At 41.6% G+C, this 19,117-nt stretch overlaps 1 protein-coding gene across 2 annotated transcripts in view; it reads right to left on the minus strand.

The window, feature by feature from the left end:
* Positions 1–19,117, minus strand: part of GRM7 (glutamate metabotropic receptor 7) — a 530,576-nt gene that overhangs the window by 188,259 nt on the left and 323,200 nt on the right. For both annotated transcript variants that reach the window (XM_063121528.1, XM_063121529.1), the window contains exon 5: positions 5,332–5,472. In XM_063121528.1, coding sequence (XP_062977598.1) covers positions 5,332–5,472 — 141 coding nt within the window. The remainder of the gene's footprint in view (positions 1–5,331; positions 5,473–19,117) is intronic.

Consider the following 19,117-nt stretch of genomic DNA (forward strand, 5'->3'; position numbering starts at 1 on the left):
CAAAATGGAGGTAATCAAAATATCCAGGATGTAGCTGAACAGACAAATAAACAACAAAAGCTGAACAGAACTATAGGGGCATGCAGCAAACAGACAGTCTGTAGCATTTTCACAAATCTTTTTTTTCTAAAGAGGAAATCATCAGGATGGCAAGGAAATTCATTCAGTTCAGATTTCTATGAAAATTTACAAAATTCATACTACACAAAGTCGTATATGAAATGGAATGCAGTTAAGTGCCAATGACTGCATTTTTCTAAAGATAGCAGACATTGTTCATACATCAATACATGTGTATAAAAATGCATTTAGTTCAGAAAAGTGCATGCAGAATGTGTATACTACAAAGAAGTGTATAATTATAAAAAAATGAATACAGTAGATAAGCACTAACCTGGCCCTATGTTTAGAGCCAGTGGTCACATTCATGCTAGAGGTGGAACAGAGAAATTAAGGCAAGCACTGTGGTAGATTTTCGCATTTGTTACTGGGAAAGGAGAGGAGTTTACCAAAATGAAGTAAAACCCCATTTATCAGACCTGGAGCTGCATTATAATGGTTTAAACTGTTGCCTTTTGAAAAAGAGGCTAGATACTTTCTTTCTAATTCCACAGTGTTACTTTCTTGTTTAAACTTTCACTCTCTCAAAAGTGAGCATTCTTGCTGTGCAAGCCTAAACATGTTTACTCAGAATCAACTCCCATTGTGTTCAATGGGATCTTACTGCCTAATACAAAGTTGGGGACCTCTGGCCTGAAGAAGTTCCCATCCAACTCAGGGGGCTTGGGCCCACTCCCCATTCCTCTGGGAGCTTAGCAGGCAGAGGAATCCCCTTGAATATCTCTGATAACTAAGACTTCTCACTTAGGGATGTTTGGAGAAATCTGTAACAGAAGCAAATGAGTTTGGATTTTTATGAATCCGACCCACAAATTCTGCAGCAGACCAAGTTTTTCCTATCAGATGGAGTCCATGGACCTGTGGACCACTTTTCTAAACTTCAGGATTTTTGTGTAAATTTTGTCATAGAAAAATATGCATTTTTTTTTTAAAAAAAGGCTAAAATGTGCGCACACACACTCATAGACTAAAATGTGAAAATGCACATTTTGAGGGAATTGGAACATTTTATGGGAATTTGCAAATTTGCCCACACACAAATTTGTGCAAATGCACATTCACAGAAATGCATTTGCACTTGCACAAATTTGGAAACCGAAAAAAGGCCAATTCCATTGATAGTTGTATAATGAATGAAGGGCATCTGACAATCCATGAAACACAGAGAGAATGGATTTTGCACAATCTGTACATCCCTTTATCTCACTTGTGGTTGTATAAGTGATTGGATGGAGAGCAGCACTTGTCTGCCTGATTGGCTGTGGTGGGCAGGATTCCCCCTCCCCCCCCACTTGCCCTGTACTGAACCAAAGGGAGGAAATTGGCAAGGGGGGACATTGGACTCGATGGCCTTTTAGGCCCCTTCCAACTCTACTATTCTATGATTCTATAACACATTAAACAGGTTGGCCACAAATGGCAGGACAGTTTGGAAAAAGACTAAGCCACCAGTACTGGGGAGCACCCTGACCTGAGGCGTCTTTTGGGTGAAAGGAGCTCCACAGACTTGTTTTTCAGAGCTGTGGGGCCTGGGCAATGGGGAAGGGACCCCATTTGAGTCCCATTCCAAACAAAAATCCAAAATCTTGGGAATACAGGGGGTGATGAATAGGGAGGGCCAGGTAGCTGTCCAGCTGGAAGGGGTAAGCTCTGCTTGAGTGAGGTTGGGAATGGTTCACCCCAAATTGTGAAGTGGTGACAAGAACATCTTGCCTCAGCTGTCTCACACAGCTGTTAGTATTGCTGCAGATTAATACATTTTGCAGCCCTAATTCATCTAAAAACATCCCAGAGACCTTCAGTATTGGGCAGTATTGAAATGAAAATTATGATGATGATTCTTTCTTAGGAATCTTAATAATAAAGTGTCTCGCCTCTTCCTTCCGGGTTGTGTGTGCAATAAATGCTTTGCTGGCCACTGAGAAAGAAACAGAAAACATTACAGTAAAACCTTATATATGTCTTCTCAGAAGTAAGTTTCATTGACTTCAATGGGGCCTTCTCCAGGTAAGCTGGTAAAGGACTTCACCATTAAAACTCTTTCCAGGTTTAGACTCTAGTATGTTTTGGAATCGTGTCCAGAAATGCTTCAGAAGCATTATTCATTTTCTCCGTTGGAATGAAATTGGCTTCTCTTGCATACTGCTGGAGTTAACAGAGCTTTTACGAAGGTCACTTCTGGTGTGCTGGATATCACACATATCTGTCAAAGTTATTACAATTGCTCTCTCACAAGGCTAGATATCCATTTCAGAATATTTTAATAACTTATATTACTGCTCATTATACTTTCTGATGTAGGGATGGACAACTCAGTCTATTTCTGGTCTATTTCACTTTGGGATGTGTTTGCCCATACATCCATTCTGGCCCATTTCTACAGTAATCTGCATTTTTTAAAAAAAAATCTGCCCCAAACTTGCATGTATATATGTATTTCAAACACATATGCTCTCAAAACACACATTATTACATGTATTGTTTTCTCTCAAAATATGCATTTTTAAAAGTATTTTGTTTTGTTTTTTGAGTTGAACATTTAACCAATAACAAAATTCAAATCTATACATTAATCAGGAAGGGGGAAAATAAGGTAAGATAAGATAAGTTATACTAAAATTCACCAAAATTGAAATGCTCTTCGGTTGGTGTTCCATGGTGCTCTTGCCCCCTTTCTGCCCATTGGAAGAAAGATACAGGTGGTGTTCTTTAGGAGTGTGCAGAGTGGGTCTGCTCCCCTCTGAAGTTTGGGGCAGAGCTCCAATGAGGCAATACCCTGCCCGGTTTTGGGGGAAGCTCTGTCTCCTCACACCATCAGATTACCCAGCGAAAACTGCTCCATTTTTGAAGAACCACTCTATTAGCATCAATGGGAATTAACAAAAATGCTTATATCTCCATCATTTTTAAAGATAAAGAGATGAAACTTGGCACCCTGGTAGCTCATAAGTAGGGCTTTAGGCGTGCCAAGCTGGATGCAGATCCCTTCGTCTCTTGATAATTAGGGATTTTTTTTAAAAGTCCCCCCTCCAACTATTCCACACCCCATACACACACACCTCAGATGCACTTCATTTTCTCTCAAGAGAGCTTGCAGAAGTTTTAGAGACTAGAAACCTTCATGTGTGGAACAAGAACACACACGCACACACACTTAATAACCCACAAACAAGAGGGTGGGGTGGTACTACAAGAAGCAAATAAAAGCAGACAGACACACAGAGAGAAAAGAATATGAGGTTAGATGGACCAGTGTTCTGACTCAGTATAAGGCAACTTCCTATGTTTCTAACAACCATGCTAACCACCATACCAAAACCTATATGAATATTTCAGAAATTCTAATGTAATCCAATTTGGATAGCTTTAAAATGGGGTTCGATAAATTCCTGAAGGAAAAGGCTATCAGTGGCTACTACCTCCAGTATCAGAGCCAGTAAGCACACACAAACACACATACACACCAGTTGCTCGGGAACATAGGTGGGAGGGTGCTATTGTACCATGTTCTGCTTGTGGGTCCCTGGTAGACAGCTGGCTGGCCACTGTGTGAACTGAGTGCTGGACTAGAAGGGACCCTTGGTCTGATCCAGTATGGCTTTACTTTTGTTCTTATGTTCTATGGCTAAATATTTAATTTGCCAAGTGCTGTATGCCACGTTTGTTCCACAATCTAGCAAAGATTTAGGCACTGAAACCTTTTAAAATCAGTATTCTTCAATGTGCTTCTGTGTTGGATTGTACCGTTTCATTTTTCCCTTCACAACAACCCTCCGAGATAAGTCACTTATTTCAATTTCACAGATGGGTAACTGTGAGTCACTTATACATCTTCTATTGCCTGGTAACATGTGAAGTAGCTCAAAGATTTGGTCATTGTAGGGGAGATGTGGCAGTACAAATGCATTTTTCCAGGTTTGGCTGTGCCAACGCTGCCCATACTTAGGAGAACAGAGATCTCCACCATGCATGAACTGATAAATTCTTATTTGAATTACTGTAATACACTCTATAGGAGTCTACTCTTGAAGACAGCCAAGAAACATATATATTATAAAGAGTTCTGCTTCTAGGTTTTCAACAGGAGCTTTCCACAAGCATCACATCAGTACTGAATGAGTTGCATTGGTTTCAAGTTTATTTCAGGAAAAGCTGTTACTATACCTCCCTTTCTCTGCCCCCGCCTTAGATTATCAAGAAAGACTTTGCTTTGTGTACAATAGCATTTGGTTGGTCCTTCTCCATAGCAGCACTAAGCTTGTAAAAATCTCTCCTATATAAGGACTGGCTTCCTCAACTACTTAGAAGACCTCTAAGAATGGCCACAATTTTTATTTTTTATTCTGGGGTGTCTATGGAACATTGTAATGTGTGATTTTAATGTGCTAATTTCATGCTATCATATGAACTGTTCCTATGCTTCCTGTGTTTTGGCATTTTATTTGATTAGAGGAGACATCGAACAAGCACACAGATGTTTAATCACATTTTATTCATGGTTTTCTCCTCTTCGTAATACTAGAACTCAGGGATACAGAAAGAAAGTGATGGACAGGAGATTCAGGACAGCAACAAATAATTAATAAATGAAATTGCTTGCTGTAAGAAATAGTGATGGCCCAATAGTTTAGATGGCTATAAAAGGGGATTAAACAATTTCATGCCGGGGGGGTGGGGAGGGAAGGTCTATAAATGTTGTTAATCATGATGACTATACAGAACTTCTATGTTTCACTCCCACTGCAGAAAGCAGGAGGCTGAATGGATAGACTTAGCTCTCTTCCCTCATGTTCTTATATTCACATATGATAGAGATTTGTACCCTCCAAGTGAGATGTCTTCTGTAAGATCACTACTCAAAATACCTCTCAATGAGAAACACACAATGTCTTTCTGTTTTTGGTCAGGAGTAGGCATTGCTGTTCCCCATTTATAAATATATTCATCATGAAATCAATGAAAAATGTCAGTTACTACAGGATGGACAGGCAGAAGTAGAAGGAGTGCATTTTTGCCTAAACTATTTCTCCTTTCTTGCAAGGCTTGTGCTTATGTTCTAATTTTTCCTTAAACCTATGAAAATTCAATCTCTCTCTCTCTCTCTCTCTCTCTCAATCTGTCTCCAACCTGGTTTCCTTACGACAGCTACAACAGACATTTCAATGCAGGCCACGTACAGCATCATGAGAAGGACAAAGAGAATGAAATTACCAGTGCATTTACGATCCGTGTCTTCCTTTTTTGACCCACTAATCGTTAACTTGCAATTGAAGTTTTCTTCCCAGTACTCTGCAAACCACACATTTCTTCTGTTGTTTTCCAATGTCCGGGAAGTAAAGTAGGTATCAAATCCTGAGAGAGAGAGGGAGAGAGAGGGAGAGAGGTGTTAATTAAATAATAATAATATGATGATAATTAATGCTTCAGGATTTGCAAGATCATGTGGAAGTGGGAATAGGACATTCAAGTGGAACAGCTAAGCTATCTGGTGCTCATGCTTTGGCCGTTAATAGGGAGGAGTATGATGAAATATCAGCATATCAAGCTGTTCAAGATCCCATCCTAGTTAACTGACTAATGTTGGGAGAGAGATAGTATCTGAGAGAAGAGTCTCTGGGAGAGTCATTGGGTTAAGAACATAAGAAGAGGCATACTAGATCAGACCGAGGGTCCATCTTGTCCAGAACGCTGTTCACGCAGTGGCCAACAAGCTGTTGACCAGGAACCACAAGTAGGACACAATGGCAATAGCATCCTCCCACCCATGTTCCCCAGCAACTGGTGCACACAGGCTTACTGCCTCAGATACTGGAAGCAGCACTTAGCCATCATGACTAGTAGGCATTGATAGCTTTCTCCTTCAGGAATTTGTCTAATGCCTCTTTAAAGCCATCCAAACTGGTGGCCATCACTACAACTTGTGGAAGCGAATTCCAGAATTAAACTGAAATTTAATTTATAAAAGAAGGACTTCCTTTTATCTGTCCTGAATCTCCCACTGATCAGTTTCATGGATGACCCCAGGTTCCACTATTTTGAGAGAGGGAGAAAAATGTCTCCCTATCCACATTCCCCATACCTAGCATAATTTTATACACTTCTATCATGTCTCCCCTTAGTCTCCTTTTTTCCAAGTTAAAGAATCCCAGCTGTTATAACCTTCCCTCATGGGGCAGCTGCTCTAGCCCTGTTATCATTTTAGTTGCCCTTTTCCCAGCTCCACAATGTATTTTTTTTAAGTATAGTGACGAGAACTGTTAAGGTATTCCAAGTGTGGTCACACCACAGATTTGTATAAAGACAGAATGATATTGGTAGTTTTATTCTTAATTCCTTTTCTTATAATGCCTAACATGGAGTTTGCCTTTTTTACAGCAGCCACACACTGAGTTGACATTTTCAACAAGCTGTTCACTGCAACCTCAAGTTCTCTTTGTAGCTCAGATTCACTTGAAGTTGGGATTATTATTATTATTGCCCCAACATGCATCACATGCTCACATTGAACTGCATTTGCCATTTGGGGAGCTCCTTTCGTAGCTCCTCACAATCCCTTTTTGTTATAACCACCCTAAATAATTTGGTGTAATTAGCAAACTTGGCCACTTCACTGGTCATTCCTAATTTGAGATAATTTATGAACAGGTTGACAAGAATTGGTCCCAATACCGAACTCTGTGGGACCCCACTATTTACTTCCTTCCATCGGGAGAACTGACCATTTATTCCTACTCTCTGCATTCTGTTCTTTAACCAGTAACTGATCCATAAAAAGAGCTCTCATCTTATTGCCACCACACCTCTATATCTACCTCAGAGTCCCTCCTTTTTTCTGTTTCTTTTTTGTTTTGTTTTATTGAAACTTACATTAAAAAAAAATTGACCTCAAAGTCCCCTGAGGCAGGGGACTCTCTGACTTTCCAGGACATTTCAGCAAAGAGATATATTCCCGCACAAAGATATAACATCTCTTTTGTATACCACTTGGCATGTTCTCACAGGAAATGGCTGTAACAATGACTTTAGCCCTATTCAGGCATTCAAAAATGCATGTTATTTAAACAAGGAAGGAAGGGGGCACGCTAACCCCATCCCCTCAGTTGTCACTCCTGTCATTCTGAATGCATGGAGGACAAATTTGTGAAAAGACCTCCTCAATCCCTGGGAGCTCTGTACATTCTCCAGAATGCTGATTACCCAACATTCCAGTTCATGTGGAAAGGCCCCACAGATAGGGGAGGCTCTCCTCTTCTCAAAGTTGCCCTCCACAAAGCAATGGAGGGAAGGAGTGCTAACACACTGCCACTCCTCTTGTGTTTAAACAACACACTTTTGTTCAAACAAAACACCTGAATAGGGCATTTATTATTGTTACATATGAACATCCAATGCTACTTAGGCCTTAGCTAGACCTACCTTATAGTCCACGACGGAGGAGGGAAGATCTCACGTTGTGATTAATGTGAGATCCCTCCTCCATTTACATGTGAGGCATGACAAACTCAGGAAGAGAGGTGTTGCGCCCGCCATTTTTTATTTTTAAAGAAAAAGGAGTGCACAAACAGTCGTGCACAAAAGTAAGTGCTTTTTAAAAAATAATTAAATTTCCCTGCTCCCCCCGTACCCCCGATGGGCGCGATGCTCCTCCCGGCTCCACATGAGGAATTGCACAGAGCTGGGTCAAACTGCAGCAACGGGCCACATGTTCTGCGGTCTTGGGCTCAGCCCTAGACTGCGGAAAGAGCGGGCCCAAAGGGGAGGGTGAGATCCTGGGATCCCCTGTGCATCATGTGGATGCATAGGGATGATCCCAGGGTTTGCCCCAGGATTTCGCCTGGTCTAGCTAAGGCCTTAGATATCCCAATCAGCATCTTCAACATATTGGACTCAATAAAATGAGCAGAATGAATTATCCTTTATTCCCAGCAAAAAATTTCAGGATTCAGGTTAATTATCTTTAAGGCCCAGTCAGAATTTAGATTCAGTGATGTTAAGATGATACTTCGACCAAACAACAGTAGAAAAGTTACTGAAGGCTACATCTGGTACCTTGAATGAGGTACCCTCTCCCCTTTTTTTGAAATTTGATCTTCCGACCTGGCCTCCATTATTGTCAGTTTGCAAAAGAGTTGATCTGTATTGCAAATTACTTAGCTTTGATATGGAAATTTTGAAAAGGAGCTGAGCTGTGCTGTGAAGTTTTTTTGTTTTGTTTTCGACTTGATCTAGGAAACTCATTTTTGAGAGCTTATCTTAAGCCTTGCAGAATCTGAGCTGATAGATCAATAGTGAGCTCTTTACAGGAGCTTAACTCTTTTTCAAGTTAAGATACACTTTGTGAAATCAGTACTATTAAATAGTTCAGAATGAATTTCTCATTTACAGACCTTGCAGCAACTTTCTTGTGTTACAGATATATGGTAGCAATTCCTTTAGGTTCCCACAGGCCATGAACTATATGAAAACAGCCTTCTTTTGGGAGAAAAAGCTTTATGGTTATGGCTGAAATTACTCACCAATTCCACTAGCTACTCATGAAGCAAGTCTCTTGAAAACATGTGTTTCTCCCTTTTATAAAACCCATAAAGAATGTGATATTGTAAGAGGGATTTTAATGTACCTGACTTTCTTTTTCTTTTCTTTTTCTTTTTTAAAAACCCACCAGTGTCATTTATTATTTGAATGATATGGCTATCCCCCAGACCCCAAACTTGAAACCTGAATAATGGCACTTCTGTACATCTTCTGAACAGTGTAGAAAGTTAAATGAACCCACTGCAAAGGGCTTGATTGTTCACCCTTTGTTAAAAGGTTATCTCTGAGAACTGCATTCCATGGAGATTGGGACCCCAGGACAGGTATTTCTGTAAAATGTCATTATAAATATTTGGCACATGTGTATAAGAGTAGGGCCGGTGCCAGACTATTTTGCGCCCTAGGCAGGTTAGCTGCTTTTACCCACCCACCCCCACCCCACCCCCTGCGTACCTGGGTGTGGCGCGCCATCTCGCCCACCCAGCTGAAGTGAAGCTGGGGGGCGTGCGTGCGTGGCTTCACTTCAGCTGGGTGGGTGCCCAGCCGAAACGAAGTCAAGACACTGGGGTGGGTGCTTCGGAAAGGTGCGCCTGGCCGAAAGCCGCTCTTGGAGAGCGACTTCCGGGTGCGCTGTTCTGAAGCCGCCCACCCACGCCACCCACCCCAGCGTTCTGGCTTCACTTCGGATGGACGTCCACCCAGACGAAGCGAAGTCAGGACACTGGGGGAGGGGAGTGGCTTCAGAACGGCACACCCAGCCGGAAGCCACTCTGGGAGAGCAACTTCCGGGCACACCATTCCGAAACCACCCACTTGCCCCAACGTCCTGGCTTTGCTTCGGCTGGGCACCGACCCAGCCAAAGCAAAGCCAGGACACGGGAGTGGGGTGTGTGGGCGTGGCTTTGCTTCACTGTGGGAGAGGGGCTTCCGGGTGTGGTGTTCGGTGCCCCCTTACCTTCGCACTCTAGGTGACCGCTTGAGTGGCCTCTATGGTAGAACCGGCTTTGTATAAGAGCAATACATGATACCCAAGGGTTGTGGGTGGGAAGACACAAAATACCATTTTGTTCCCAGTTTTCAGTTAAGGCAAGGAACCAGGCCATTTTCACATTAACTAAAACAAATAGGATTTGACAAACTTGTTGGAGATGACATATTACTTCTGCAGTATTAATATGTACTACATGTACAATACTATATACACCATTTTTTTTCTACAAATAATATTGTGTACAATGACATTAATTATGGCACTGATTATAAGGTTTCTAGAGAAGATTTTTCTCTCTTCTTTTGAGATCTAGGCAGAGGGACTCAGGTATTTGCTGTATGGTAAATAACCCCCTCCCAAGCATGCATGCATGCATACCCCCCTACACACACACTCACACCACTTTGGATTAATGGGATATTACACATGGTTGTGCCATGCTTTATCTCTTAGATTTCTTATCTCTTAGGCTATACCAACATCACTAATTTGAATAGCCATTTTCTAATTTGTATGCTACAAGCTAGATTATACAAAATCTTTATTTATTTATTTATTTATTTATTGCATTTATATCCCGCCTTTTTCCTCCAAAGACCCCAAGGCAACATACATAATCCTCCTTCTCTCTATTTTATCCTCACAACAAGAACAACCACCCTGTGAGGTAGGTTGGGCTGAGAGTCTGTGACTGGCCCAAAGTCACCCAGTGGGTTTCCATGGCCAAGTGGGGACTAGAACCCAGATCTCCCGACTCCCAGTCCAACACTTTAGCCACCACACCACACTGAACCGATGTTGGTCATCTGCTAGCATAACGCAAACCATTAGCAAATCATATTCCCCTCCCCAAAAACCCCTCCCCCAACCCCACCTCCACCTCCAATTTGCTACACAGGGTTGGGGGATCCTCTAGAGCAGATTTGGGGCTATGGGGGTGCAGGGGAGAGGAAAGGACAGGAAAGTCCCATTGTGCTAGCAGAAGTCCACTCATGCAATTTACTGTTTTACTCTGTACAGCACCATGTACATTGATGGTGCTATATAAATAAATAATAATAATAATAATAATAATAATAACATTGTGGCCAGCCCTATATCCTGTTGCTTTGCAGACTATTTCCAATATAATTTTTAATCCCTGCCTTATGGAGGTCAGGCAGGCACCGATGTTGTCTCGCTTCTGGCGCCTCCTAAAAATGTTGTTTCAGGAATGACCAGCCATGATTTTTACCTGCACTGTTGTTGTTTTTATCAGAACTCAGTTCTTTAAAAAAATGTATTTTTAATATGGTATTTTAATTCTTTTATTTTATACTGCTCCCTATATAATTCTTGAATGGGGAATGGTATATAAATATCGCAAATAAATATATAATAAATAAATAATCTGAAAGGTTCTAAACATTATTTTATCCATACAATATCTAAATGAATATATAAAGGAGGACGGAAGTACAATAACAACCTTGTTGCCAGTGCATGAATTTGTAGCTTCTCTCTGCTGGTAATGTAATGCATTGTCTCAGTGGAGTAGCCCACTATTATTCCCATTTTCCAGCTATCCAGCGACAGTGTTGGCTGAGCCTGAGCAGATGTTCGGACTCAAATCTTCCTACTTCTAACACTAACTGGATTACTCAATACTTTCCACCTGGTGGAATTTCAGCAGACATTAATATGTAAGCCTTTTATTCCCTTGGTTTCTGGCAGACAGCATTATGAGAATGCGATATGAGTGTTGACATGACAAACAACACGGACTGCTGCCCTTAGTGCTACTGCTTTACCACACTCAGTATTTGTTCATGTGTCCACACTCCTGGAGTTGAAACAGCATCAGTGAAATGCAGAGAGGTTCTTTGTAAATAAGAGATATCGTAAATCAATAGACACATAAGCTAAATACTAGCCTGATGTCAGAAGACCGACCTTTATGCCAGCAACAAATCAAGCTCACGAGATCAGGCCACAGAAACAAGAAAGGATGAGGATGTCAGTGTGGGTCAAAGGCCCAGACAGCAGTCTCAGCTACACTGACAGCTACTAATGGGACTTCATGCAGCATGAAAGAGCAATGACTAGCAGTGATCACTATGCTCTCAACACAAGTCACGCATTATAGGATTAGAAATCTCGGCCAAGCTCAGAAGGATCAGGTATCCATTTTGCTGGTTCCTCTACACGCACAGACACACATGGACACACTGATGCAGTTTGTGCAGGAATCCCCCTCCCAGCTTTCAATGTTGTGTGATTCTATGATTGGATGTACTCATGATTGATTCCCAGAATTTGTCTCCATGAGGGGTGTGAAGGTTTGAGGTCTATAAAAGCAAGGTAAAAAGGTCAGACCTTAGACGCCTGGGGTGTGTGTGTTCTTTTGGCAGTGGGTATCCCTGAGATGAGTAGTTTCATTTCTATAGTTAAGTTGAATTTCTTCAGGGTTGAAACAGTACTTTCTGTTTTGAGGAAAGAGGGTATTAAAAGAGGGCGAGCAAGGAAGAAAAACCTGAGCCTGAAGAAGAAGCAGGAAGAAGCAGATGGAAGAAACCTAAATGCAAATAGGGTAAAAGAATTTGAATTTTGCAACTATCAGTCAGCTCTATTGACTAAATTCCTATTTTTTGTAATTTATTTTAATGTACTAGTAAACTGTTGTGTTAAGCCTCAAGTGTCTGATGTGCCAATCACCCCACCTCTACAGCCTAAACCCCATGTTACTGGGAATGGGAAGGCAAGACAGAAGGTGGGACTCTTAAGGAGACAGAGATCTTTAAAGAGTTGCTCAGAGGGACCAGTACACAGAAGGAACCATAACAAGGGGACTTGCAGTAGATCTCCAAGTACCTTTGAGACATATGAATGGTTCAGCGTGTATTCAGGGAACCAATGGCTGTTTACAAATTGTAAATCGGGGAAAATACTGTTGGAGCTGTAAATTAAGAGAACATCGGGATTTTGTTTCATTTTTGGAATTGTGTTGTCCTACTTTAATGAAAATAGGCAAGCAAACATATTGAAGACCATCTCTCTTTCTAACAACAAGACTTAGCATTAAATTAAGATTGGAAGTTATCTTACACTGTGTTCAGTAACACAAAAATGTAATAATGAATCTTTGATATTATGCAAATTATTTTAATAAAAGAAAAGGTTATTAGATCAACTTAAAATTATTCTTCAGGCATCCAGACCAAAATTCAACCCAAATAGCATGACTGACATTTACTGGAAAGAAGGGAAATATGAGGAACCCATGTCATATATCACCACACTTCTTTCCCTTACATGCTGTACTTGAAACTTTGTGACAACATTTAAGGGTTTGTTTGTTCTTTGGATATATATTTTTAAAGAAATGAGAAATGTATTGTATCAGTAGTCGTAGCACATCACATTCTCCTACATAAAGCTAAACTGAGGGGAGATTAAATTCCTTTTTTATTTGCTCTTTGTTTCTCTGCAACTTGGCTGGTCTTTAGACTGAAATGAAAGTTAAGTAACTCTGAGGTTATGAGGCGCTCGGATAGCTATTTCATTTGCCAAATGCCTCCATGCTTCTCAAAACATATTGGAACTGCCACAAATGGAAGCAAAAGGCTTTTCTCAGGGCATTTGTACTTGGATCAGAAATGCTAGTAGAATCGTGATAAATGGTTAATGCATGATATCCCTCACAATTTTTCAGCACTGATACATACGAAAGATTGCAATTAGCATTGTAATGTTTGCACAATTACTCAAACTAGTTGTAATATTAACATTCAAAAACTTCAATCTGTCACCAATGTTATGTATATGTATTTTTAAAAGTCATAACATTGTCATTCATGAAATATTAACTTCTCTACACAGCCACAATTAATATTTCTTTTTATTTATATTTGATCGTAGAACCTTTTGTATTATGGCCTTACAAACAAACTCTTTATTTACCATCACAAACATGCCTCTGATTAGGATAAGTGAGAGCAGAAGTGTCTGTTCTGTTCTCCAAACTGATGTCTAAACTTTGGTTCAGCTTTTAGTACCCCTGTTCTACCTTCTGCCCAAGCGAATAGAAGAGGTGCTAAAGTAAGAATTTCTAAACACTGTTTCCCCCTCTAAAGAACCAGTACGCAAGGCATTTAAATGTAAAGGCATTTCCAGTATAATGCTCCAATATATAAAGCCCTACATGACTCAGCATTTTTACATCCATTTTTGATAGAGAGATAGAGAGAGCTATTTATGGTACATAATACTGAAGCCAAGGAATATAATTTCAGACAATGTAAAGAGCAAGGTTACATGCTAATGAAAATACAAATTTGATTACTTTTATAGTATTCCTAAATACTATTTATACTTATACTTATTTATTTAGATTTATTTTCCACCACCGTGGGTTCAGAGCATTTGGTAATAAACATATTTTTGGACCAACACACTGGTTACCAATCCGTTTCCAAGCTCAATTCAAGTTGCTGAGTATTGCCTTTAAAACTGGAAATGAATCTTCCACAATCTGGATCCCACCAGACGTTTTGAAGTACAACCTCATCAGAAATTGTCAGGAATTATGGGAGTTGTAGTCCAAAGCAACTGATATGACCCAAGTTTATTATTATTATTATTATTTATTTATTTATTTATTTATTTATATAGCACCATCAATGTACATGGTGCTGTCCTAAACGGTTTGGTGGCAAGAATACTAAGAGGACTGTCTCCCCCAAATGAACCTGCATGTTATAAGATTGGTTGAGGAACCAGTATCAGAGGCACATTTGGCAGGATGGCTGAAGAGTGTCTTTTCTGTAGTCACATCCAAGTTTATGGAACTCTGTAGTGGGAATGTGGGAGACCCCTGTTATTTTGAGGAGTTAGCAGTGCACCAGTTCCCTTGTCCATGTCTAGAGTTCTCTTTGGGCCTGTTTACTAAGCTGGTTAGCTATACTAGTTCCCAGGGCCAATTATCTGTTTGAGACTGAACATTCTTGAATCTACTAGATAAAGTCACTGGCGAAACTTAGGCCACCAGTTGTTAGCACAGCAGCTGGGATGGGAGTTATCTATGCTAGGTTGGAGGCTTGCCAATTGTTAGACTATTTTCTCAGTTTGTAGGAAAGTATAAGCACTCTTGAAGTTAGTGGAGTAGAACCAGGACAGCAGAGTACAATACTGTATATGGGTCCCTGCCCTGCCCTCCCCTTCAGAACCTTGAAACTGGCTGATCTGGACAATGCTGCATAGCTAGGCCATTGGAGTCATGTCTAAGAGTTCTATAAGACCTTTTAATCGACTGTTAATCAGCTGTATCTATACTTTCTGCTACATAACCTCTAGGTGGCAATGTCGTATAGTGAAACAGCACAAATATACAAGTGAAACCATCAATTTATTTTTCTTTCACAATCAAATGCCACATTTTTCCAACTCTAAAACAAAACAAAACAACAACAACAAAAACTCACCATAAGTGCTTGATAGAAACAGAAGCAAAACTGGAGAGTTACAATGTCATCTACAGATCCTGTAAACCATGAGTAGGGAATGACGAGCAGCTGATAAATGCCATGTGTACAAAAACCCTAAGTGGTTGCTTGCTTTGGTGGTTATGGATGGAGAGTGCATTTGGGTAGAAATGTGTAATTTAGGAGGAGGGAGAGGCTTTGGATTTCTATGACACAAAAACCAAGAGTACTGCAAACCATGATGCTATGAAGAAGGTTGTTTGTTTGTTTACTGTGTTGCAAAGACATACACTAACGCAGTCAGCCAGGGTTCCATCTTAATACAGTTCCAAGAGGCAATGGACTCAGGTATGGAAGCAAATGGTGCCTCTGGTAAGTCTCTGTGGAAGTGTATTTCAGCTCCTGATTAAGTCTTCAGTGTCCTACAGCAGTGAAAACCAGGCTGCTTGAATATGAATTGCACGAAACATTGCACCGGGAAATCTTAAAGAGAAGCACAGCACTCTGCTCCTTTCCCCAAAGAAAATAAATAGCTATTCTGACATTCCACTAATGAAAATAAATATATTTACTTTATCCCTCCCATGATTCCATTACCTGGATATTTTTATACTTAGGTGACATCAAATGGTCTAATTTATTCTCTGCCTGTATTATTAATACCCTTAATTACAGGGAAATCATTTATTTCAGTATTTTTCTTTCTTTTGTAAGGTAAATAAATATGCTAAAGGAACTAGTGCTGTGGAGAAATCGATAAGCCAAAAACGTATCTTCCCATTGAAATTTGGACTTATTTGTTCACTAGTTCAATTATCCATTAGGATACTTCTGAGCATTTGATGTGTGAAGTTTATTCCTCTCTCTCTCTCTCTCTCTCTCTCTCTCTCTCTCTCTCTCTCTCTCTCTCTGGCCATTTCTACTCCAGCCCCAAAATGCGGGCTGGTCACGGCCGAGTCCCTGTGTATCCAAATGATGCACAGGGACTCCTGGGGGCAGGGGGGACAAGCGTGGGTTTTTCCCAAGGATAAGTACTCCCTGGGAAAACCTGATTCCTCCTGCGGTCTCTGGAACATCCCAAGACCGCGAGAGGTGTGTGGCTGCCCGTGCTGGCTTCTTCTCACCGTGTGTAGCGGGGGTCATCAGAGTGAAGGAGCCAGGACAGGGGGATTCCAGGGCCATTGGGGTGGGGTGGGGAGCAGCGTCGGGTTTTGGGGGGGGTACCTTATTTTTCACTGGAGCACAAGTGCGCTCCAACTCCTTTTCTTTTTTTAAAAAAAAGGTGCCCGCAATGTGCGCAACATCCCTCCTCCCATCTAGGACGTTGCATCACCATGTAGAGTCATGGCGACAATCGCGGAAGAAGGTAAGTCCAGAATAGTCCCCTCTCTGCCCCTCTACACCTGTAGGTATAGAAAGGGCCTCTCTCTCGCTGGGATCATTTACACCTAAGGGTGTAGCTGCAGGACGGGGGCAGGATTGCGGACTTACCGGCTTCTGCAATCCTCCCCCAGCTTCTATACAGCTGCACAACGTCCCAGAAGGTAAGAGGGGTGTCACTTTTTTTTTTTAAAAAAAGGAGCCCAGTCGCACTTCCCTGATCTGGGGAAAAAGACACTTTAAAAAAAAACCTCCACAGCCAACCCCCCGCCATCCCAGGGATGGCAAAACTGCTCGCCCTGAAGGGCACGGAGCCCCCCCCCCTAAACATTTTGAAAGCTGAAGGATGGAAGAAGCTGGGACAGGTGTTCACACACCTGTGGAGCTCAGGATCTTCCCAAGACCATGGGGAAATTGGGATAACTGAGGTCTTGGTTATCCCAGGGAAAGTCTCTGCCCATCCCCTGTTGCTCCCAAGATCCCCTGTGCATCATATGGACACACAAGGATGCTCCTGAGCTGATCTCAGGATAACTGCATGGTGTAGACATTTGTCTGTGTGTAGACATTTGTCTGGTGTAGACTCTTTGTCTGTGTGTGTGTGTGTGTGTGTGTGTGTGTGTGTGTTCACATGTAGTACAGGCTTATCATTCACTGGAATTTGGCTTATTTAATTGTGATTGTATTAACATGATCTGTCCATGATACATTCAAAACTTTACAACTGTACATGAACCAACATTTGAGGGTGGGGGGACACATTTTTACAGTTTAGTCAATGAGGGAATGTGCACCCAAATGCATACTTTCCCCATTTGAACAACACAACAACAAAAGCTCGCAATCAGGAATGGAAACAAGGGAAACGAGCTTCAAAGTGGAACATGGAGAAACCAAGGCCGTAACTAGACCTAAGGTTTATCCCTGGATTGTCCTGGGGTCAAACCTGTTCACCTAGGTGACACACAGGGGATCCAGTGCTCAGGCAGGGGCGAACCCTGGATGATCCCAGGATAAACCTTAGGTCTAGATGTGGCCTTAGAATCATAGAATAGTAGAGTTGGAAGGGGCCTATAAAGCCATCGAGTCCAACCCCCTGCTCAATGCAGGAATCCACCTTAAAGCATACCTGACAGATGGTTGTCCAGCTGCCTCTTGAATGCCTCTAGGGTGGGAGAGTCCACAACCTCCCTAGGTCATTGGTTCCATTGTTGTACTGCTCTAACTGTCATGAAGTTTTTCCTGATGTCCAGCCAGAATCTGTCTTCCTGTAACTTGAGCCCACTCTGGGATGAGATCCTGGCCCTCCTCTATGTGACAGCCTTTCAAGTATTTGAAGAGTGCTATCACGTCTCCCCTCAATCTTCTCTTCTCCAGGCTAAAAACTTAATGACATTGAGCTTCTTTAATTCTCCCACTCCTGTGTACAACTGAGGGAACATTCTTAGTTTATCTTACATATGATTTGGTTCATAAAATAGGGTTCTGGAAAGTTTCAGGCTATTAATGCCCCATTTCCTTTTATTCACTACTATCTTTAAGATATTTTTTTAATGCCTAAAATGTATATGTTAGTCAGATACATAAGACCAACACCTGTCTTTTAAAAAATATTCAAAGTTCATACTTACACATGCATTTTCACACACATGTGCATCTTAGTAATATCAATATTTTATCTATACAATTAATGAAAGAGCTCTAGAGAAAGAATACGCTAAATAGATTTAGCCAGCTACATAAAGCAGCACAAGCTTCTCATTCCCCAAGAACCCTGTGAATCCCCCAGTCTGCTTTTACACTACTTTTATATTTTGGCATCAAACAAAATCCTCCCACGCTCCAGCTGCGGCACAAAAGTGGGAGTTGGGAGAATTTCCATGCAGAAATAGTGTCATGCTCTAAATTCCGGTGAAAATCCATATGCATTTGGAGCGTAAGAGAAAACCTTTTGCATATTTCCCCCCTCAAGTACAGAATTTCTCCTCCTGCTCTCTCTCTCTCTCTCTCTCTCTCCCTCCCTCCCTCTCTCTCGGACCATATCTCAAAAAAGGATGCATCACCTCTTTCTATATCAGAGATGCAGATCAGAGATTCATTATTAGAATTAAGAACACGAAGCAAATGTTGTCCATTTAGGCTTTCATCCTCTTTTTTCATCCTCCCTAGGGGTGCAGAACTACACTGGTGTTGGGGGTGGAGTTGAATAGCCCCCCCCACTAGCACCATCAACTACACACCCCAGCCTTTTTGCTTTTTCTGTGTTGTCCTCTCCCAGCACAGAAAAGGGGGACTCAGGCCTTAGCTAGACCAGCCTTTAACTCGAGGCGAAACCCGGGATCGTCCCTGTGTGTCCAGATGACGCACAGGGGATCCCGGAATCAGGGAGAGATCATCCTTCCCTGGCCCCGGGATACAGCCCTATGCTTTGGGTCCGCTTTTCCCACGGTTCTGGGCTGAGCCAAGGACCGCGGAAGGTGTGGCCTGTTGCTGCGGATTGAGCCAACTCCACACGATTACTGGTGCGGAGCTGGGAGTGCTGTGCCCATTGGGGCTAGGGTGGGGGAAGCGGGGGAAGTAGCTAATTTTTTTTAAAAAAAACCTTACCTTTGTGCATGACTGTTCATTTGCT

This window comes from Elgaria multicarinata, chromosome 3, assembly GCF_023053635.1.
Source record: "Elgaria multicarinata webbii isolate HBS135686 ecotype San Diego chromosome 3, rElgMul1.1.pri, whole genome shotgun sequence".
Taxonomy (NCBI): Eukaryota; Metazoa; Chordata; class Lepidosauria; order Squamata; family Anguidae; genus Elgaria; species Elgaria multicarinata.